This window comes from Pagrus major, chromosome 12, assembly GCF_040436345.1.
Source record: "Pagrus major chromosome 12, Pma_NU_1.0".
Taxonomy (NCBI): Eukaryota; Metazoa; Chordata; class Actinopteri; order Spariformes; family Sparidae; genus Pagrus; species Pagrus major.
Window position 1 is genome coordinate 20,134,548 of NC_133226.1, and position 20,274 is coordinate 20,154,821.

Sequence of the window (20,274 nt, forward strand, 5' to 3'; positions counted from 1 at the left end):
GTAACCTTTTCCTCCACTCTGCTCACATCCACACACTCGCAACACACAACACATAGGTGTGATTGTTCATTACAAGTTTGGGGAATCCTACATCAGAGAGCAGACGATAAGACAACTATGGTAGTTTAGTTTAGTTTAGTTTTCATGGTTTTGATTGATGGATGAGCTGAAGAGAGACAGGAAGGAAGGGCCACGGTCTGAATTTGAACCCTGGGTCGCTGCTGCAGGGTCACAGCCTCTATACATGGGGCACATACTCTACCAAGTGAGCTACTCAGGCGCCACCGGGGTGGTTCTTTTGGTGCCACTCACAACCTATGGATCTAATGAACTGAACTGAACTGGACTGCATGGTGGAAACAAGGCTATAAAATGAAACACGTGTACCTTTTCACCTTTTGGTCCTGGAGACCCCATAGGGCCCTGTGATCCCTGATGACCCTGCAAAGATAGACGCAAGAAATAATGTTATGTTAAATGTTAAATCAAAGTCAATTAACCACCACTCATTTACAATCAGGTAATCTTACCTCATAACCTGCAAGACCAGGTTCCCCCTGTTGACCCATTCGACCAGGAGCGCCCTAAAGAGAACAAATATAGAGTCTTCAGTCACTTTATATGTAATTCATTCATTAGATGGCATTCAAACATTCTATGAAAATGAATGATAAATATCTGTATCATTACTGTTCCACTTTACCACGTGTCCAATTGTTCCTCTAGAGCCCTTCTGCCCAACAAAACCTGGAGGTCCAGTCTTCCCCACCGGCCCAGTCTCCCCGAGGTGACCTTGAAGACCTTTGGCACCCTAAACAAATGCAAGGGAGAAGTTACAGAATAGCAAAACACATAGCATTTTTATTCATTTTAATCATTGTTTGTGAAGAATCATCACCAGAGGTGATTTGATGCTCATACCTTTGACCCTAATTTGCCTCTTTCCCCTATTTTGCCAGGTTTCCCTTCTGGACCCTTCAGAGAGAAAACAAAATTAAAAAACAGCTTAACATGGGGTTTGAGAGTCTGTGAGAGTCAGTGTGTGTGTATGAGTTTGACTGAGTGTGTGTGTGTGTGTATGAATTTGACCAGAAAAGCGAGGCCACTCACTCTGACGCCAGTCAGTCCAGGACTTCCAGGTGGGCCCTCCTTTCCCTTTAGCCCAGTTTCACCTTTTTCTCCTTTGTCGCCCTCCTGACCCATGTCGCCTTTTTCACCCTGAGAATATGCACATAAAAACATGACAATAAGTTTCTTCAAAATCATGCAAAAACATCCCTAGCACATTAGCCAACTGCTTTATTGTTTGTTGTCTTCATATCGGATTTTTCAAGTCACCTTGGCTCCATCGGGACCAGCTGGACCAGCTTCTCCCTCCAGGCCTGGCTCTCCCTGTTATCACACACATACAAAGGTTAAAATGTACAGCTCCACTCGTTAAGGATGCAAACTATTTGATGGCTTAAAGCTGATAAACGTACCCGCTGTCCTATCAGTCCCTGCTCTCCGATGTTGCCAGCAGGTCCAATGGATCCCTGACACACAGGTACAAACACATCAGGGCACAGGCAATATTCTTTCGCACTATTTGGTATTGGTTTGACATCATTTGTTTAAATTAGGCATGCAACAGTTTATATTAAACATTAAAACTGCAATAATATATTGTCTCACCTTCTCCCCTAGCTCGCCTGGCAGTCCTGGTTCCCCCACCTTGCCTGGAGGACCCTTTTTATTATAAATACACAAACGATAATGAACAAAAAAATACTGAATGATTTTAAAAAATGAAGGGCTAAAGACTCTTTGGGATTAAAAATGAACAATATATCAGGGATAAGTTCTATCATTATGAGAAAGGGAAGAGAGAAAAAACAAAGAGGACACCTGTAATGTAGGTTAATTACTTTAAAGGACATATTATGCTCATTGTCAGGCTCATAATTTTACTACTACTTGAATAGGTTTACATGCTTTAATGCTCAAAAATCACATCAGTTTTCTCATCCTGTCCAGTGCTGCAGCTCTGTATTCCCCCTCTGTCTGAAACACTCTGTTTTAGCTCCTGTCTCTTTAAGGCTCCCCCCTCCCGAATAACCCATCTGCTCTGATTGGTCCCCACACACATGCCTGAGCCAGCACCGCTCACTGTATCTTTGGTTGGCTCTGTCGTGTTTTCAGCTTTCAATGAGCTTCACTTCTACCGCAAATACAGGCTGAAATTATGCAAATGTGTGACATGGTGACTTTGTGATATCAGGAAGTCACAGAATTAAAGGCGGAACTACCGGAAGAGAGGAGCTCCTGTTGTTTTGGACTTTGGGCTTTTAACTTTCAAGATCTTTTACATGCACAGTAACCTTTATAAAACACTGAAGGAAAGGAAAAAAACGAAAAACTTCAATACTTCAATCAGAGAGCATAATTGATTCCCTGGTGTAAAGAGAACAACAGATGTCTCATATTTAATAATTTAGTAGTCACTATAGCCTTTGTGTGCATGCAGATGAAACTCAGTGCCCTTATCCACGGGGAATATGCATGCATGCAGCGATTGTGTTTGCAAAATCTCTCACCTTTTGACCAATTTCTCCCAACAGTCCCACAGTCCCTGGTGGCCCAGGTGGTCCCTAAAGATGACAGCATAAATCAGATTAAAAACCAACTGGGGATATTTGACACTAATAAATGACAGATCTCGTTTAATAAGCACAGAAAATAGGACATCGCTCTAGTTTTTGATTGTAGAAGAGCCAACAGCAGATACATCAGTAAACCATCTGTACGCAGTTTGGCTATGAATTAAACAACTAACCGTGTCACTGATTAAATTTCTAAAACATTGTCGCTTTGCAATGAATACTTCTTAAAATCAGTGCATATGAATTCTGTTAGCGCCCTGGTTGACTTTCATTCAGCCCAAACGATAGTGACAGTTATTGAAGTCACATGTGTGGTCTTTAATTTTTATATTATTGGTAACGAGCCCAAAGAATAAGTTAACAGCAGAGCTCTCTCAGAGTGCTGTCTATCTCTGTGCAGCACAATATTTGAGACAATGACGAATGATCAGGAGGAGTAAAGGTGATTTTAAACAGTGTGTAAAAGAAAGGATTCATATTTAAAGATGCTTGCCAGGAAACTCCACTTCGTCCTTCCACTGTGATTGAATCTCTATTTATAGGGAGCCACAACAGCTTGTCAACAAACTGTTTATATCCCAAAAACTGCGCTGATAAAAACATATTTGATAGCTTATATTCGACATAATCATGCCAAAACAAACCAAAATACATGTAAAATTAAGTCTCTCACATATCATTTGCCTTTCCTATTGTAGATATAAACAGTCTGCTGTATGAGGTAAACAGCCTTCAGCTGCATGAGTGTCCTCTTGAGATGGTAATGGCTCGAGATCCATGTTTTGTTTAATAGGAAACAGGAGAACATTAGCCTGTGTTTAATTCATACCAGTGAAAACAAAGATGGAATGGCTGCCTGAACTAAATTCAGCGTGCATGATAACTGACGCATGTTTAATCCATCTTTCTGCCTCCTTAAGTGTAATCAAATCAAAAAAACATAAGAAGGACAGTACGACTGTAAGCCAGTCCTTCATGGCAATAATCACACAGATTTCCCCTGTTCAGTGATTTAGTGCTTCTATTAATAATCTGCTTTCTTTTCAAAAAACAGCTCAGCAGGCTCGCTGTTCACTCTCCTGCCACAACAGAACAGATGTGTAAAGGATGAGACAATTATCTGGCTGCTCTGGAGGAAATATTTAATACAGGCAAATACATTCTTAATAACTACCAAAATATGTCTCATAAATTTCTTCCTGGCTGTGATGTTTTGGAGCTAACCGGGCTGGGAGGACAGGACCAGGCTGCTGTTTGTTGCCAAAGAGAATCTCAGTACTTCTAAGTATAGTTATGAAAAATGGGAAGAGAAAGTTTAGGAACACTGCAAAAGATTTTATTTTTTAAGAGTGAGAGAGGGAAAGACACCGAGGCAGACAAGGATATCAAGGTATGTCAGGGGAGGTGTAAAAGATGCAGAGAAGACGAGGAAACTGCTGAGAAATATATTGAAAGGATGGAGAGACGGTTGGAGGGTCATACCGGCTCGCCTGCTATTCCCTTGTCCCCTGGAGGTCCTGAAGGCCCTTGGATACCCTGGAGACAAAAGGTGAGTGAGTTCAGAGTACATGTACCTGCCTAAAGATCATCTAACAGATAAAGTACACGTCGAGTAAGAATCAAATATGCATTTACAATTAAACAAAATACTATTCTATTCTACTGTATTTACATACAGTACACTGCGTATCTATGTTTCTTATGTAATGTATTTGTATCATTTCTATGTATGAGCATAGTGAACTCACAGGAAAACCTTTGGGCCCCACTTCCCCTGACTCTCCGATCTTCCCCTGCAGGGACACAATTAAAGAAGGAATTAGTAAGACAGGATGAATCGGATCAGGGTTCATTAGCATGGATCAGCATGATGCTCACAAAATCAGATTTCAATACTGTAGTAGTATATCAAAACATAGGTTTTGTTTGATTACATCTATTTCACTGAACATCAATTATAATACAATGGAGAATACAATGTACATAAAGATCATGGATTTATTTATGCTCAAATCATTTCCAGAAGTTTAATTACAGGCTGAGTAAATATTCTCAAATCCCACCAATGGACACGTATGTAAATCTGGCCCACAGTCTGCTGAAAACCTTCCAAGGACACTTTTCTCCTCCAAACTAATATGGTGTATCTGACTGTGGGCCTCCATGCTGCTGGTATCATGCAGCTCTTCTAAATCATTCTGATGCCTCGCCTCTCCAGAGGAACATAAGCACCAAGAAATATGTGAGAAAGGAAGGAGTGGAAAAGCAGAAATATACCCCAGTGCTTTACCTGTGGTCCAGGGAAACCTATTTTTCCTGGAGGACCATCAAGACCCTGCGGAGAGAGGGAGGGATGAGAGATAGCGATGTCAGTTTGCTGTATACTCCCTGCCTCCTGAGTGGCTGGAGAAGATGTGCTGCTTGCTATTTTTGGTGCACAAGATCATTTTTCCCATTAAGAATCCATTATGCATGAAGGAGGAAACCATTTCTATTAAATGCTAATCTATGGTCATCACTCTTGTGTGTGCACAGTTTGGCTTTGTGAATGTTTCTAGCTTTACATATGAACCAGAAAAAATGATGATTGATTCATGCAATCAAAGCAGATTTCTTACCGCCTTGCCCTCTAACCCCATCTCTCCTGTTGGACCGTCGGGCCCTATCGCTCCCTGAAACACAAGACAGCTGTCACTTCACCAACAGAGGTCACTGTAACACAGCTAGACAGCCAACAACACTGTAAATAAACATCTCAGTATAGTACATTGATGGCAATAACACCCCCATGTCAGAGGCAAGTGTACCTGTGCCTGCAAGCTACAATTTCTTTTCAGGGCCGAATAAGGATGTAAGTTATGTTAAAGTGTGTGTAAAGGTGAATGTGTGCATACGTGGCTACAGGTCTCTCTAAAGGTTGTCACACATGGCAGTGAAAGTTACCGTCTTGTATTATTTTTGAACTAGAATCAGGCCATGGAGTCTGGATACAGATACATACTGTTCACACTTTAAACACACACACTGTCAGAGCAGTCTGACTGTTTAGATTACATGGGTGCTACTGTCAAACATAATCAATCCAAAGTGCTTATAGGGCTGCTAGTCCAGTGAGCAGCGATAATAAATGGGAAGCAGGCAGCGGACCAGGACAGTCCATCTGCTCTGCACCTGCACCTCTGGATGTTGCCTCACTGTGATGTGAAGATCCTCACTGGGTGATACTGTATGTCTGAATGTCATATTCTAGGGGTTAATCTTAGCTAGATTACAGATTATGAATAACAGGGAGTAAACAGTGATTTTTCAAAGGAGAAAGCAAATATAACATGACGCAGCCACACAGGAGTGTGAGTGGCTGATGACTGAGCACAGTGGGAGTTTGGCCCGTGGAGAGCGCCGCTAGCTGAAGTGCTATAAGCCTATTATACATAGAGCTGGATAAGCAGCGCTCATTAACATTCCTGTCTGGGGTACCTGCTACCCACTGCTTGGGTTTACATAGCAGGATTATCTGATGTTTAGGGAAAATATTCCACCCTATCAGGCCTCTGGAAAAATGGCCTCACTCGAGATATTATGCTTCAAAGTTAATAAAATACATTAATTAGCTGCATTAATTGGTGACCCAGAAGCATGAATTAAAACAATCAAAAACATCTTTTTAAACTAGCTCAATAATAACCCCCGACCGCCAAGAGTAGATGAGATTAATATGCTCTTCAATATGGAAAACATTAGTTGAGGACTTGCAGGTCAGACGTCGTGAGGAGTTATTAAACGCAAATCATGATTAGTCAGACTGGTGATTCCTCATGGCTGTCGTCCACTAATAGGATTTAATCATGCAAATAGCACATAAGCACACTAAAACAGAGAGACAGTGGTGCTTGCTTCCTAGCTGCTCTGATGCCAACATGCAGTTTAAGGCAGTTTTATCTCTTTGTCTCTGATTCCACAATATTTCCATGTTAGAACAAATGATGTCTGGTGCCAATGATGAGTGAGCCCAGATGTTACACTGTTGTCAACATTAAGGCCTTGTGCCTCAAGCCAAGTGGCTAACATCTAAAAGACATATGGTGTTGAAGTCCGTGTAAAACTCGTTCAGAGTCTCATTTGGCAACAGGATGTTTTATCCAGAGTTGAAATCACCTTTTCAAAACGTTCCCAAAAAAGACGCTGAAAGAAACTTGAGAGTGTTTTGAATTTCACAGACAAATCAGTGAGTGAATTATAGGCTTGGGCGACTGGATAGCGATTGGCTCGGTTCATTGTAATGTCTTTTGGGATGATTTTTGTCATTTTATTTAGCTAATTTAATGCTCAAATGAGAGCCACTGATCAGCGACAGACTCTCTTCATTGAGTTAGCCCAGTAGCATGAAGAGGCCAGCAACTGCAGAGAGAGACAGCAGGGAGAGACGGTGTGTAGAGCCAGAATATTTTCACATCCTTCTTAAATTAAAGCTTTATTTTGACTAAAATAAAAGGTGATTGAGGAAAGAACAACAAAGTCGGCTTTGGTGAGGAAAGGAGAGTAGTTGTAAGAATATTTTTAAACAGTCCATAATGAGTCCAATCAGTGGACAAAGCTTGTGCCTAGATTACCCACAATGCAACTTTGCCACTGAGTGACATCATTGGAAGCAATTTATCAGATTACATGCAGCTTCCTCTGGAGCCACAAAAGGCTTTGTGCTACTTTATTCACATATGCAGGAATACTCCCAAAGACTTGTAAACACACTCTCATGTGTAAAATTGGTGGAGTTACCCTTTAAAGAACCAGTCTTGTCATCACTAATGTCAGGACTGGAGACTCCAGCACACCCTGCAGCCTGCCTCACACACTTCTGCATGAATATATTGGCAATTGTGCATTATTTGGCTGACCACTGTTGGGTCGTTGTTGGCTCAACCCTCATGGCATCTCTTAAAAGATGAATAGAGGACACATGAAATCATACATTTTAAAAGTTGCTGCACTCCCTGTGCAGTGGGGGTGAGACATGAGTGAGCGTCTGTGGTTAACCACATTTACTGTCTGTGAGAGAACCACCTCTATGTCTTCTGGCTTTAAACACTCATGTTTCTTTTCGGCATAAGTCATGAAGAAGCAGGCAGATTTACTGGCAGTAGAAGCTGCTGACATTAGTATTAATAGAAAACACAGCTTGAGAAATGTGATTGTGTCCAGGCCAACCACAGTGCGGCACATCTCCCATGGACGTCCTGAGGTAGAGAAGCTCAGAATTAATTCATCCCACTTTCCAGCTGGCTCAGACAACCATAGCGATAAAAGACGTCTTTAAAAAATCTTTGAAAAGGTCAGCGACAGCGTCTGAACTCATTGAGAGAGCATATAAAGGTCAGAGAAAAGCTAACTGACCCCGAAGGAATTCATTTACTGTCTTCTCCATCATTGCCGTCTTCGTCACTCTCAAAATTCACGATTCTTAGTAATCATTGCCTCTAAGTTCCCTTGGAGTCCACTTGGAGAATTTATTTGCTGTACGTTGTTCCAAATTTTATGAAAAAGATTATTTATCTGTCTAAAATTTCGGCTGGTGGTATTAACCGGATACAATTCCAGCTGACGCCTCCCTTGTTTCTATCCCTCACAAAATACTCCGGAGTTGTATCTGATTTCACTTTTATTGAGACTGCCGAGCTGTAATTTGACCAATCTCAGGTGATTACTGCCATCTGTATCTCGAGTATATTAATTCTGTTTTTGTTGACGCATTTTAAATTTATGTTAATAGACTTTTTTCCCCTACAGCAAACTGTTTAACATGTTTTAACAAGAGGTGCACAGGTGTGTCTAATAACACTGATTGCTCCAATCACTTTAAGGAGTGCTGGTGAATCAACTAAACGGAATGCCGCGATAATTATGTTACAAGTTACACCTGTGACCGATGCAATAAATTCGGCACAATGAGAATTGAGATTCTCATTATGTTAAGCTCATTTAATCACCATGCAATCTGTCATTTTAGCACTAAAACTGCACCAAGCAGTGATGTTCAGTACCAGCTCAATGTGAAAAACCTGTCCGCTGAAGGCATTCAGATGTTATTTGTCTAAATAATACTACTGTGATGTGATGGAAAATGGCCAAGAAAAAACCTAGAATGGTACTCAGTAGAGCGCACACCTCTGCCAAGTTCCCAACAGTCCCCTTAGACACCAGCCACCTAAATACACCTGATGGTTTCAATCAAGATCCATGCACTATTCCCTTAGAAATTAAAGGAAATGTCGAAAAACGCTTGCAATGTTAAAGAAAGTAAAAAAAAAGCCTGGATCTGTCCCTTCAAATCAACATTATTCAAACAGCTTCAAAATCATGTTGATGGTACAGTGTCTTATGATAGGGTGAATGGTGTCTCTGTCTCACCACTCTGCCCCCCCATCACTCGTTTACGCACTACGTAACTTCAGTGAGAGGGTAGGATCACAGCGTTACATACATGTTTACCTCAAGATACAAGTATTCAACACATAATATTGTTATATCATGATGAGTTTTGTTTGTAGTTAGCACCTACATTACATCTGACAAACTGTTACAGACCTGAGATCTGTATTTACGACAGTGGTGTTGCACAAATTGCACAAAATGCCAATTTCTGCATAACGTTGCTTTAACTGGATCCACACCAAAAGTTAATGGGGTCTGTTCCCATCTGTCATCCAAGTTTTTGTGGAAATCTGTTCAGTAGTATTTGTGTAATCCTGCTGACAAACCAACCAACCAACTAACAAACAAACAAACAAACAAACTGACATGGATGGAAACATAAACTGTTTGGCTGAGGTAAAAAATAAAAACATTTTAAAAAATGTACACCGCTATCTGATTGTCCTTTCAAATGTTCTCTGTATTTCAGAAATATATACAACTGAGTTGTGATTCCAGGCCTAAAAGCTGCTATTGTGTTTCATGAATGCTGTTTTGAGTTTAAAACAATCTGCTATCCGAGAATCATTGAAGCACTTTAAAAAAGCTGATAAACTGCTAATCCCTCCCATTAATCATGTCCCCCAGTTTACTAAATTTATCTGCAAAGCACCCTCCAGAATTACCACAAAAGCCTGGTCACATTTTCCAGGACAACGAACGTCATGTAGCTGGATTGACGGCGGGTCTTTTCTTACAACTACTAGTCATTGTTCCATTTATATGGAATAAAAACTTTTTGTCTTACATCACTGGAGCTCTTCCAGCAGCTATAATGAGCACTGACTTCTAAAAAGGATGAAACAGACTCGCGCTTTGACTCTGAACCCGAGATTGTGTTACGCAAGCAGCCATGTCCATTAAACACACATGACCTCAGCTCAGAGGCAGTTCCATATCACTTCATTATGTTCAGACACAATTTTTCCAACACACACACACACACACACATTACAGCATACACAAAACAAAGGGGTGCGTATCTACACTTTCTACAAGTTTGATAGCTACAAAAATACCAGGTGTGACACTTCCAACTTACCCGTAGACCTTTGGGTCCTCTGGTACCGGCTGGCCCAGACGCTCCAGGAGGGCCCTGACGAACAAAGGAAAAAGGGGATGAAGAGGAAAAGAGCGGGGGGAAAGGAAAGAGAGAAGGAGAGATTAAACAAAGGTTTACACTGACAGAGCACAGAGCCCCCTGGTTGTTGACCCTGGGGGGGCAGCCTGACCTCGAGAACACACTATGGGGTTTGTTGTTAGATCTGTCACTCACACCAATTAAAGGGCCGGCTTTGGAATCCTGTCCCGCTGCACCCCTGAGCCCCATATTTATGTTTGTTTTGGTGGCTCAGTGGCCCCCGCCTTCCACCATCGCTCAGCCCCGCTCTCTGTCAAACCCGGCTGTGGCAAGGACACAGCGAGGGGAAACGGAGGGCAGGGGCAGCTTCTAATTGGTTATAGGTGTTGGGCTTTTGACTGACGGGAGGGTAATGCAGGTTCAGCAGGAGGCTGCCAGCTCTCATCATGCTCAGAGAAACCTTTTCTGCAGACTGTGGGTTATTAACATGACCATCATCAACACATGCTTTTTGTACACAGAAACAGTCACTCGAAGACATTTTGGTTTGTCAGTTTTCTCTGACATAGCCATCAACGCTTCTCTCAGCCTCAGACTAAACCTAGATTAAACCCTGATGTTGATAACCATACAACTCATTAACTATACACTATCAGTTGTAAATAATCAAGTGAAAAGAAGGGAGTAAGTGTGAGTAAAAGAGTGCTGACTTACTGGTCTTCCCGGTGGTCCTGTAGGCCCGGTTTCACCTGGTGTCCCTGGGTGACCCTATCATATGTACACACACACACAATACATAGATTACAACTGAAACAAAACAGGGAATTATACACTTACAGAGCAAGGACTCGGCAACAATAAAGTCATTAAAGGATAAGTTCACCCAAAAGTTAAAATCTAGTCAGCATCTTTTCACCCTCATGCTGATGGAAAGTCTGGTGAAGTTTTGAAGTCCAGAAAACATTCCTGGAGCTTCACAGCAAAACAGCGTTGCAGAAAGAACAACTGAAGCAGATGGTGATTTGTTTTTAAATGTGAAAAACAACAGAAAAAAAACAACGGAAAATGGCTCCATACAACTTGTCCGGTTTAATCCAAGTCTACAGAAGCCCTGAGAGCCCAAACTGATTTGAAAAGATGTTTTCCATCGACATGGGAGTGCGTAGATACATAGAGACTTAATTGTCATTCTTGGTTGAACTTATCCTTTAAGGAGTATGTGCGTTTGTTGCCACACAAACTATGATAGCCTACTCTAAAACTAAACTAAGCATTTATGTTACAACACTGGAGTCACAAAGTCAAAGACACAAACTCACTTCTACATCCATACAGTTTGATTTTGTTTGAGCTAACAAATTGGATTTCCATCACACACACACACACACGCTCACACACACACACACACGCTAGATTAAGTACAAACATACATCTGCAGAAATGCTCTGCACAGCGCTGGAAACCACATCTACTGCAACAATAAGAGACAATGGGGAAAAAGAGAAAAACAGAGAGCCTGAGGAGGTGATTTTATATCTGAAAACATACTGCTTTTGGCTGCTTTTCTCCCTCTTTTATTGGACCCGCTTTTTGGCCGGCCCATTTGTAAAAGCATAACTATGAAATGGGGAGTCTTTTCAGTCGGACCACTCAGATCGGATAAACGCAATAAAATCTATTCAATGTGCAAACCTATAGCACAGTAGGCTGCTCTGCTTTCATGTATCCACAGGCATAAATCATAAATGTCTGCATCATGAGCTCTCTGTTAGCGGCTATAGATGTTCAGCTGGTCAGCTCCCTTCACATTGTATGATGCAGTCTTTTCCAGAGGGTCTGTTTCTGTTTTGCAGCTGGGTGAGCGGGACAACAGAGCACTTCCTTATAAGTGTGTAAGTGTGTGTGTGTGTGTGTGTGTGGTTAAGTCCTGAGAGAAATCCAGCTGGCTGTCTGCCAGCAGGAAACTTTTCTCTGTTTCAGCAAGAATGATGACTAAATTCTTATCCACTCCAGCCAGTCACACAGTATACATTAGACGGTCCATATCAGATAAAGACAGAGCATGACAGCGCAGCCACTTGCTCTGTTTCAAAGAGGAAGGCAAGGTGTGTGACAGCGAGGGAGTGAAGGCCATGAAACATGGGACCTGCAGGGGCACTCTGGTGTCAGAGAAAATATGGATGGATGCCTAAAAATGTGTCATCTTTCTTTGTTTCATTATTCTTTTGAGCAAATCTGTTGTTTCGGAATGAAACCTCAGCACTTCCTGCGGCCATTTAACACCGTCAAGGAGGCAAATGATTGGAAGGGATCCCTTGGAACTATTTCTTCCTTTGTTTAAACCAACGTTACGACTTTTTCCACTTAAAGGCCTCCTGCCAAGTGCCAAACCACTGCTTAGAAAACATGCTCCTAAATGGTCCATGGTGGGTGATGTACCTCCTTTCGCCTTTGGCATGTCCTTGTGCATTGACCTTATATCACACATCAGTGTATTCCCATGGGAATAACACACACAGTTTAGTTTAAGATGGCCATTTCTTAGGATTTTCTTAATGATACTAGACCCAGAAAGCTCATATTTATGCTAAATTACTTCTTATCAAACTTGTTGATAACTTTTTTGCTTTAACGTATCATTCTGAAGTAAATACTGATTGCAAAATTTGATGGTTGTAGAAAAATGACACCATCGACATATAGGTTGGTTCAATTTAAGGCTTACTTTTGCTATACTATTTGTTCTGCCAGCGGGCTGGATTTTTTCGTAAAAAACAAAAGTCAAATTATGGCACAAAGGAAACCAAAAGAGGAAAAGGCATTGTCTTCCCTAATCGCTACCGAGGTAAACAGGCATTAACTTAATGGAAAGTGCTCCGGTATTGTGTCTGTCCCTCCACTGATATGTGTTTCCACTTACCACCTGGACTAGAGACAGTTCAAAACAACATTCTTTCTAGCAGAACAGTAAGCAACACATCCTGCCTACGTATTAATACAACAAAGTTTTTTACTCTGCCATTTCATAGCACTGAGATCAGGGTGTCTATGTCAACTCGGGATTTTTGCGGTTGTTTTTTGCTTTGGACAGTAGACAGGCTGCTAGTGGTAGCCATTTTGCTAACAGTAATACTGCAGGGAAACATTAGAAAGGGGGAAAGTTGAATAAGTTGTCTATTTCCTCTTTAAATCCGCTCTGTCTTACCGTGGATCCCTTTTCTCCAGGTGGTCCGGGATGGCCCATCTCTCCTCGGTCCCCCTGAGTATACGTGAGCATAACATTCAGTCTTCATGGCCATCTTGTGTCAAACCTCTAACAATGAATTACCATGGAAAGAACGAGTTATTTTACCTTCTCTCCTGCCAGTCCTGTCTCTCCCACAGGTCCGATGAAACCCACCAAGCCCTGAAACACAAGGACTCAATGTTGGATGGATGAATGGATAGACATTTGGAAAAAAATGAAAGTAGCTGTGTCAGGGTTTCTTACCCTTTCTCCCATGGTTCCAACATTTCCTGGGATGCCGGTCTCTCCCTGCAGAGACAAATATGTTACTGGTCATTTGTTTCTAATATAAAATCAAAAGGGAAAAAAATAGATACAGGTATTGACTTTTATTCACCTTAACTCCCTCCGGCCCGACCTTCCCAGGAAATCCTTTTCTGCCCATTCTACCCTGAAACAGGACACAGCACAGACAAATGAATAGTGAATAACAGACATACACTCTGCCTTTAAACGCATCATTACCATTCATCATAAATTCCCAATGAATATAAAGGATCTGCTTCCTGTGAGATGACAGCTTGAAGAGGGAGCAGGGAAGCACTCTGCAGCTGTTGCAGCTCGCTGCACAGTACATACCGCCCAAATATGTAATGGCGTTTACAGGTAATGCTGACAGTACATTTTGGCAGGCTGGGAAAGTGTTCAATGACTGTAATGTTCCTCTTGCACAGACAGTAACTCCAGAGGTTAAGAGGGGGGCTAAGTGCTTTTTTACCAGCAATAACTGCGGGTCACAAATGTGTAAGCCAAACTCCTAAAGACTGCGTGACTCAACAATTCCAAAGTTTGACTCCAGAAAGGTTGGCAGCCTTCATAAGACAGTACAGTCGAACACTGTATTTCACTTAGAAGCACACAGTAAAAGCAGATTCCTACAGTAACATGAGAATTAATATGAGCCGACCAGGACTTCTTATCACCTGATTTGGATTTGAGTCTGCGATTGACCGCATTAACCGAAGAAAGAAACACTTAGAGAAAGAGCAGAAACGGCTCCAACAGAGGGATGGAGAGCAATTGAGAAGGTGTGAGAGATGGTAAGAGAGGCAGAAAGAGGGTGTCATTCGGAGCAGAGCAGGGAAGCTAAAAGACAGCTGGTTGAGGAGACGGACGAGGTGGAGCAGTAGGAGGACCTGTGGCACCTGGCCAGAGATCAATCACAGCTCCTGAAGGAGTCATACACCACTTCCCCTCAGATGGAGGAGGAGATGAGGGGGTTAGAGAATGAGAAGAGCGAGTGGGTCGGAGACATTGCGGAGGGGGTTGGAGTCAAAGAAAGTACAGGGTGACTGGAAGGAGGGTGAAGATGAACTGATGAAGAAAAACAGCTACACCTTTTTATGAAAAAGTAAAAAAGAGTAATGGTCAATTTTCTTTGTCAGTCAATAAAGCATTTGAGAAATAAAGTCAACAAATCTTATAATTCTGCAGCGGCCCATTAACATCTTCCAGCACTTTATAGCAGCTATAAATCTTGCCACCTATAAACATGGTGATGGCAGTTATCACCCCCTGGTGGCCAAGAATATGGATTGCATGCAGTCCTTTGTTGTGGCAGGACGAGACCGAACAACTATCGAATGCAAACCATGAAAAATCCATAATCTACTTTATTCCCTCAAATAAATTGCACATCAACTCTTAAAGTGGCACAACAAACTTTGGGATGCATGATTAAAATTAAGCAATTAAATTGTACTGCATACAGTTTAGGCGAGGCTAAAAGCGAGCCACACATGATTTAAAGTAAGACCATATGTAGTTTACTTATGAAAACTACAAACTAAAAGACTGTGAACTGGCTTGCTGTGCGGCAAAGTATGCAAACAAATTTAGCTTCACAATTTAGATGCTGCGTGATATTTCTAACCCTCTTTAGGCTTCTTCGTCCTTTGATTTGTTTGCCACAGACATACAACGGATATGGAATGAAACCAAACCACAACGATGCACATGATGGATGGTTTGTCCTTCGTGGGATACGGTTTAAACAAACATGCACAAACTTACATGAATGCACACGCAGACTGAATGATTCCCTGTGACTAAACGCACGTGAATAACAGCGATCGCTGCAACCTCAGGCGTTTATCTAATACTCACCTCGAGTCCTGTTGGGCCTGGTGGTCCGATTGGGCCCTCATCTCCCTGGAAACAGATGATATTGATCTTAGCATGAATTATGTTTGGGGACATAAAGCAGCCCTCGGCAAAGAGAAGCCTTGTGCCGTAAAAGTTTTAATGCCTTTTGGCGCTTTGGGGTCGTTCTGATGTGGGCGGTGTCTGACAGTCTTACCTCCAAGCCAGGAACCCCTCGTGGCCCCGGTAAACCTCTGGCCCCTAGCTTTCCCTGGATGGGTAAAAAGGAGTCGTCAAATAAACGCTAATGTGGAAAGGTAAATGCAGTATTTACACATATGTTTTTAGGCATGAGTTATGTGGCTCTAGGGAAGGCAATGTCGGTCCACCACTCTGGTCTAGACAGAAATATCTCAACAACTATTGGCTGGATTTTGTGCAGGCACAGTCCCAAGAGAATAAAGCCTTATGACTTTGGTGAGAGTCGAACCTTTCCGTTAATGCCAATTCTTTGATTTATAACCAAATACCTGCAAAACTAATACTGTCATCAGCTTTATCTGTACATTGCTTTGAGTGCTAACATAGCAAGCTAGCATAATGAAATGCCTGAAATAGATGCCCAAAAGACCTTACTCACACGGCGGCCATTTTCCTAAGACTGGAAAATTTTAATGCTGGAATAAGGTTACAAGCCATATAAACGTAAATAATATGACAAATCGTTTTAATTTGACAGCTTCCCAACTGATCGACAACTGAAAAGAGGATGGACAGTGAAAATCTGGAGGCACATTCGTTAGCATTCTGGCTAACATTATCGTTTGATTACATGCTGTGTTTCACTTCCAGGTTAAGACAAACCTCCCCAAGATGTGTGTTGACATATCTGAATTAATATACACCTTTTCTAATCGTATTGCATCAAACAGCATCTTATCAAATGGTAACGTTAGCTAGAATGTGGTTGAATGCTAACGTTAGCTGTTGGATGCTAATCGGTTATCAACCTGTTGTTTTAGCTTGAAATATGGTCCGATGTCCCCTCAGATTAAACTATCCATTATTTTTTAAAGTTGCTCATCAATCAGGAGGCAGTGAAATGATAATGATTCATCAGATTGCTTACGTTTATATGACTTACACCCCAGAACACAGCGGTATGATGTTTGAGCTTCATGTCAGAGGAAAATGGCACACAAAGGAATTGTCTATGACAGGCTTATACCAGCTGTCTACATCGGGTGAGTCAGACTACTGCTAGCATGACTTTAGACTCTAAGTCCTGTCCTGTTTTGTGTTTTGAAACATCTGCCAGTTGATAATCTACTCAGCTAAGATGACTCACCTTTGGTCCTTCAAGGCCGTTCTCTCCCGGTGGTCCCATGTCACCAGGGAAACCCTGTCATGATCAGTCAAACAAAGAAATGATTTCTATTGTCCGTCTGACACACAGACACCCACATTCAATACAGCAATGTAAATACAAACCTCTGGGCCTGGAGGTCCAGGTGTACCATCAGGGCCTCTCTCTCCTATCTTGCCCTGGAACAAAGACAAACAAGAACATGAGAAATGTCTTAAATGAATGTCACCCCTTGAATATCTGTCCATTTAATATAATGCTACAGCTTTAAGTTTTAGCTTATGCTAAGCTAAGCATAGCTTATGCTAAGCTAAGCTAACTGCTGGCTGGCTGTAGCCCTATTATGACAGCTTGATCTGCTGATCTAACTCTCAGCAAGAAAGTAAAAGAATGCAATAAACTTAAAGTTGCAATATGTAGTAGGGGCAGCATATAACCAGAGTTACCACTAACTGCTGCTAACTGTAGCTGCCGTTAGCTAATCAGCTCAGATAGCCATGCAGCTAGTGTCTGGACTGGGAGCTTAGAGCAGTGTGGGAGTGTTGGTATTTACACCGCTAACAAATGAGCTATGGACCAGGACTGGTGGGGGCTAGGTGGTTAGCATGCTAACTTAAATAGATATCTCTGCAACACAAAACATACACGTCATCATTTGAAAACTGCTATTTTTTCACATTCTGTTGATTACTTTAGTTAGTATTTATACGAAAATTCTTATATATTGCACCTTTAATCCTTAAGAAGACAACGCAGCATTTTACTGTATTTCTACTAACCTGTGGTCCTGGTTTCCCACGGATGCCTGGTAACCCTGGAGCGCCCTGGATGCCCTGTCCAATACAAACACAACACATAAAAACTAAGACAGAGAGTCGGACAAGTATTCAGAAGCAAAAAAACAGAACCCTGATCTCTTTTCTGGAAAAACAGACATTAGACATGCATGACTCTGCTCAGTATTTCTGTTATCTCTTGGGACCACTCTGTTCTATGATGCTAAAAGGATTGGATTTTGCTTACACACAGACAAATGAGGAGGATTTACATAAGAATTTCCACAAGATGGACACAGCACATCTGGCTAAGTCATTAACGAAGGCACAACAAAGGCTGTGTAACTCTGGATGTGTGTGTGTTGTACATGTGTCGCAGTGGTGCTCTACCTTGTCTCCTTTGTACCCGATCTCCCCTTGTTCTCCAGGAATCCCAACATCACCCTGATGCAGGCAGATGGAAGGTATGGTCGGGAAAAAAAAAGAGAAATGAAGAACATTAGTAGGAAGGTAAGTTTCTACTTCATCAATCACATCTTCATCAACAACGTTTTCCACAAACAATAGTAATTACCAGTCCGTACATTAATGACACACACACATAATTAATCTACTTCATTGCATAAGCCAAGTACTTCATGTGGTGTCAATCTGTCTTACGTAAGGCACTGACTGCAATAATTCTGACACCCACATGTTCAGAGTCATACAGATTAGTAATTACAGTCAGTTATTGATTCCAACTCTGGTCTCAGTGCATAATGTTGATGTACTCTTTTATTCAGACCAGTCATTAGAGGTTACTTAAAGTGGTGCAATCGTGTTTTATTCAATTAAGGAGCAAGATCTTTTCTACGAAGGTGATTTCTGCTTTTATCTGCCCCAGGCTCAATTCTAATTGTACATTTTTCTGGTCTTAGGAGGAGAAACATCAACTGACTACAGCTAATGCAGAATGGTTTAAAGATTGTACTGCTGGCCTTATCTTAAATCTGGGATTTTATATGTACGTTCATTCTTGGGATTGTGTTTCAGAAGCTTTCAAGCAGCTCTCGATACTCGCCCTCGTCAAGGTTGAACAGGCTTTTGCTGTGTGGGCCCCTAAATTGTGAATCCCCCCACTGAAGGAGGGGGTTAGCTTAACTAACAGGGGGAAACAGCTAACCTTGCTCTATCATAAGGTCAGAAAATCTGCCTATAAACATAGACCATTGTATTATCTTTGTTTAATTCACTGAAAAACCGAAATGTGCTGGACTGTTTCCCCCTGTTCCCAGTCTTTATGCTAAGCTAAGCTAAGAGTCTCCTGGCTCCAGCTTCATACGAACAAACAGATATGAGAGTGGTATCCTCTAATAACTAACTAGAAAAGCCATATTTCCTTCATTATCTCAATCTTCTTCGTACGCTTATTCAACATAAGGCCTCTCTTTTTACTCCCTAAAAATGAAATCAGGGCAGGTGAAGGTACATAATACACGGTAGATTTTAGAGAAATGACATAGGAAGGACTAATATTAGTGGAAATCAGAGAAAGCTATCAAATATCATGTTTTCAATGAGCAAAAGAAGTGTGTGTCATTGTGTTTGAAGGTGGGACCTAATGAAAGCATGCTCTATTTTCAAAAGTACAGTAAGATGCAAAGGAGTACATATCCATCACATGCTGTTCAAACACAGGCCAATAACATGAATATTCAGATCACCTTATCACCTTTCAGTCCTGCTTCTCCTGGATTTCCGGGCACCCCCTGGAACAAGCACCAACAGATGAGTTAGAAAGGGACCCCACCAAACCAAACCTCACTTAAAATCAACCCTCGATGGAACACGCTAAACTTTGAGGAGGTGAATGGCCGGCAGATTTCCTAAGCTTTTTTCAGACATTGCCAAAGACTTATGGCTTATTGGCCATTCTCTTGTTTTAAATAAGTCAGAATTGAAGTAAAAGTCAGTCCAAATAAGAGAATACAAGATACATTGAAGTTAACAGTTTCCTGTGTGTTTGTGTAAGATTACCTTCAGTCCAGAAGGTCCTGGAAGGCCCATCTCTCCCACAGGTCCCATATCACCCTGATGCCAGAACAGGGGACAAACAAGAAACATATTCAGATTCAATGATATCATATGCATAAAGTACAGATAAACACATGGCTCAGACAAACAGATACAATGAGTGCACTTCAGTTCACTTTGGCATTCGGTGAAAGCAAGAATAAGCTTCATTGTCTTGCTTCCAGATTATCCATGCTGCCATCAGTCACAAAACAATGGGTGAATAATATACGACCAAATTCTAGAGATAAGGAATTTGTCGCAGTCCGACGCCAAGATTGTGTTTCGTGTGAAGCCTGAATCAAATGATGCGAATGTGACGAATGGCTGCTTGACGTGACATTTTCATTCTCTTCTGCTCTGCACTTTCTTCTTGTAGAGACCTACAGCGTGGCGTTGGCTCGGCGTATTAAATATTTGTCTCTTTGTGAATACGGCAGCATCTGTATGTGTGACAGGGGATGTTACTGGATCACGTACCGCGAAAAAAGAGTTGGAAGGTTAATCTGTTTCTTCTC

General features: G+C 41.6%; 1 protein-coding gene across 1 annotated transcript in view; it reads right to left on the reverse strand.

Moving 5' to 3' along the window:
* LOC141006275 (uncharacterized) overlaps positions 1-20,274 on the reverse strand; it is a 101,471-nt gene that overhangs the window by 6,809 nt on the left and 74,388 nt on the right. Inside the window, exons 15-41 of the mRNA XM_073478426.1 lie at positions 19,721-19,774; positions 19,408-19,452; positions 18,092-18,145; positions 17,705-17,758; positions 17,051-17,104; positions 16,908-16,961; positions 15,777-15,830; positions 15,584-15,628; positions 13,815-13,868; positions 13,682-13,726; positions 13,544-13,597; positions 13,397-13,450; positions 10,906-10,959; positions 10,153-10,206; positions 5,261-5,314; positions 4,933-4,977; positions 4,391-4,435; positions 4,125-4,178; positions 2,577-2,630; positions 1,675-1,728; positions 1,482-1,535; positions 1,339-1,392; positions 1,111-1,218; positions 922-975; positions 704-811; positions 531-584; positions 388-441 (exon numbers count right to left, since the gene is read on the reverse strand). Coding sequence (XP_073334527.1) covers positions 388-441; positions 531-584; positions 704-811; positions 922-975; positions 1,111-1,218; positions 1,339-1,392; positions 1,482-1,535; positions 1,675-1,728; positions 2,577-2,630; positions 4,125-4,178; positions 4,391-4,435; positions 4,933-4,977; positions 5,261-5,314; positions 10,153-10,206; positions 10,906-10,959; positions 13,397-13,450; positions 13,544-13,597; positions 13,682-13,726; positions 13,815-13,868; positions 15,584-15,628; positions 15,777-15,830; positions 16,908-16,961; positions 17,051-17,104; positions 17,705-17,758; positions 18,092-18,145; positions 19,408-19,452; positions 19,721-19,774 — 1,521 coding nt within the window. The remainder of the gene's footprint in view (positions 1-387; positions 442-530; positions 585-703; positions 812-921; positions 976-1,110; positions 1,219-1,338; positions 1,393-1,481; positions 1,536-1,674; positions 1,729-2,576; positions 2,631-4,124; positions 4,179-4,390; positions 4,436-4,932; positions 4,978-5,260; positions 5,315-10,152; positions 10,207-10,905; positions 10,960-13,396; positions 13,451-13,543; positions 13,598-13,681; positions 13,727-13,814; positions 13,869-15,583; positions 15,629-15,776; positions 15,831-16,907; positions 16,962-17,050; positions 17,105-17,704; positions 17,759-18,091; positions 18,146-19,407; positions 19,453-19,720; positions 19,775-20,274) is intronic.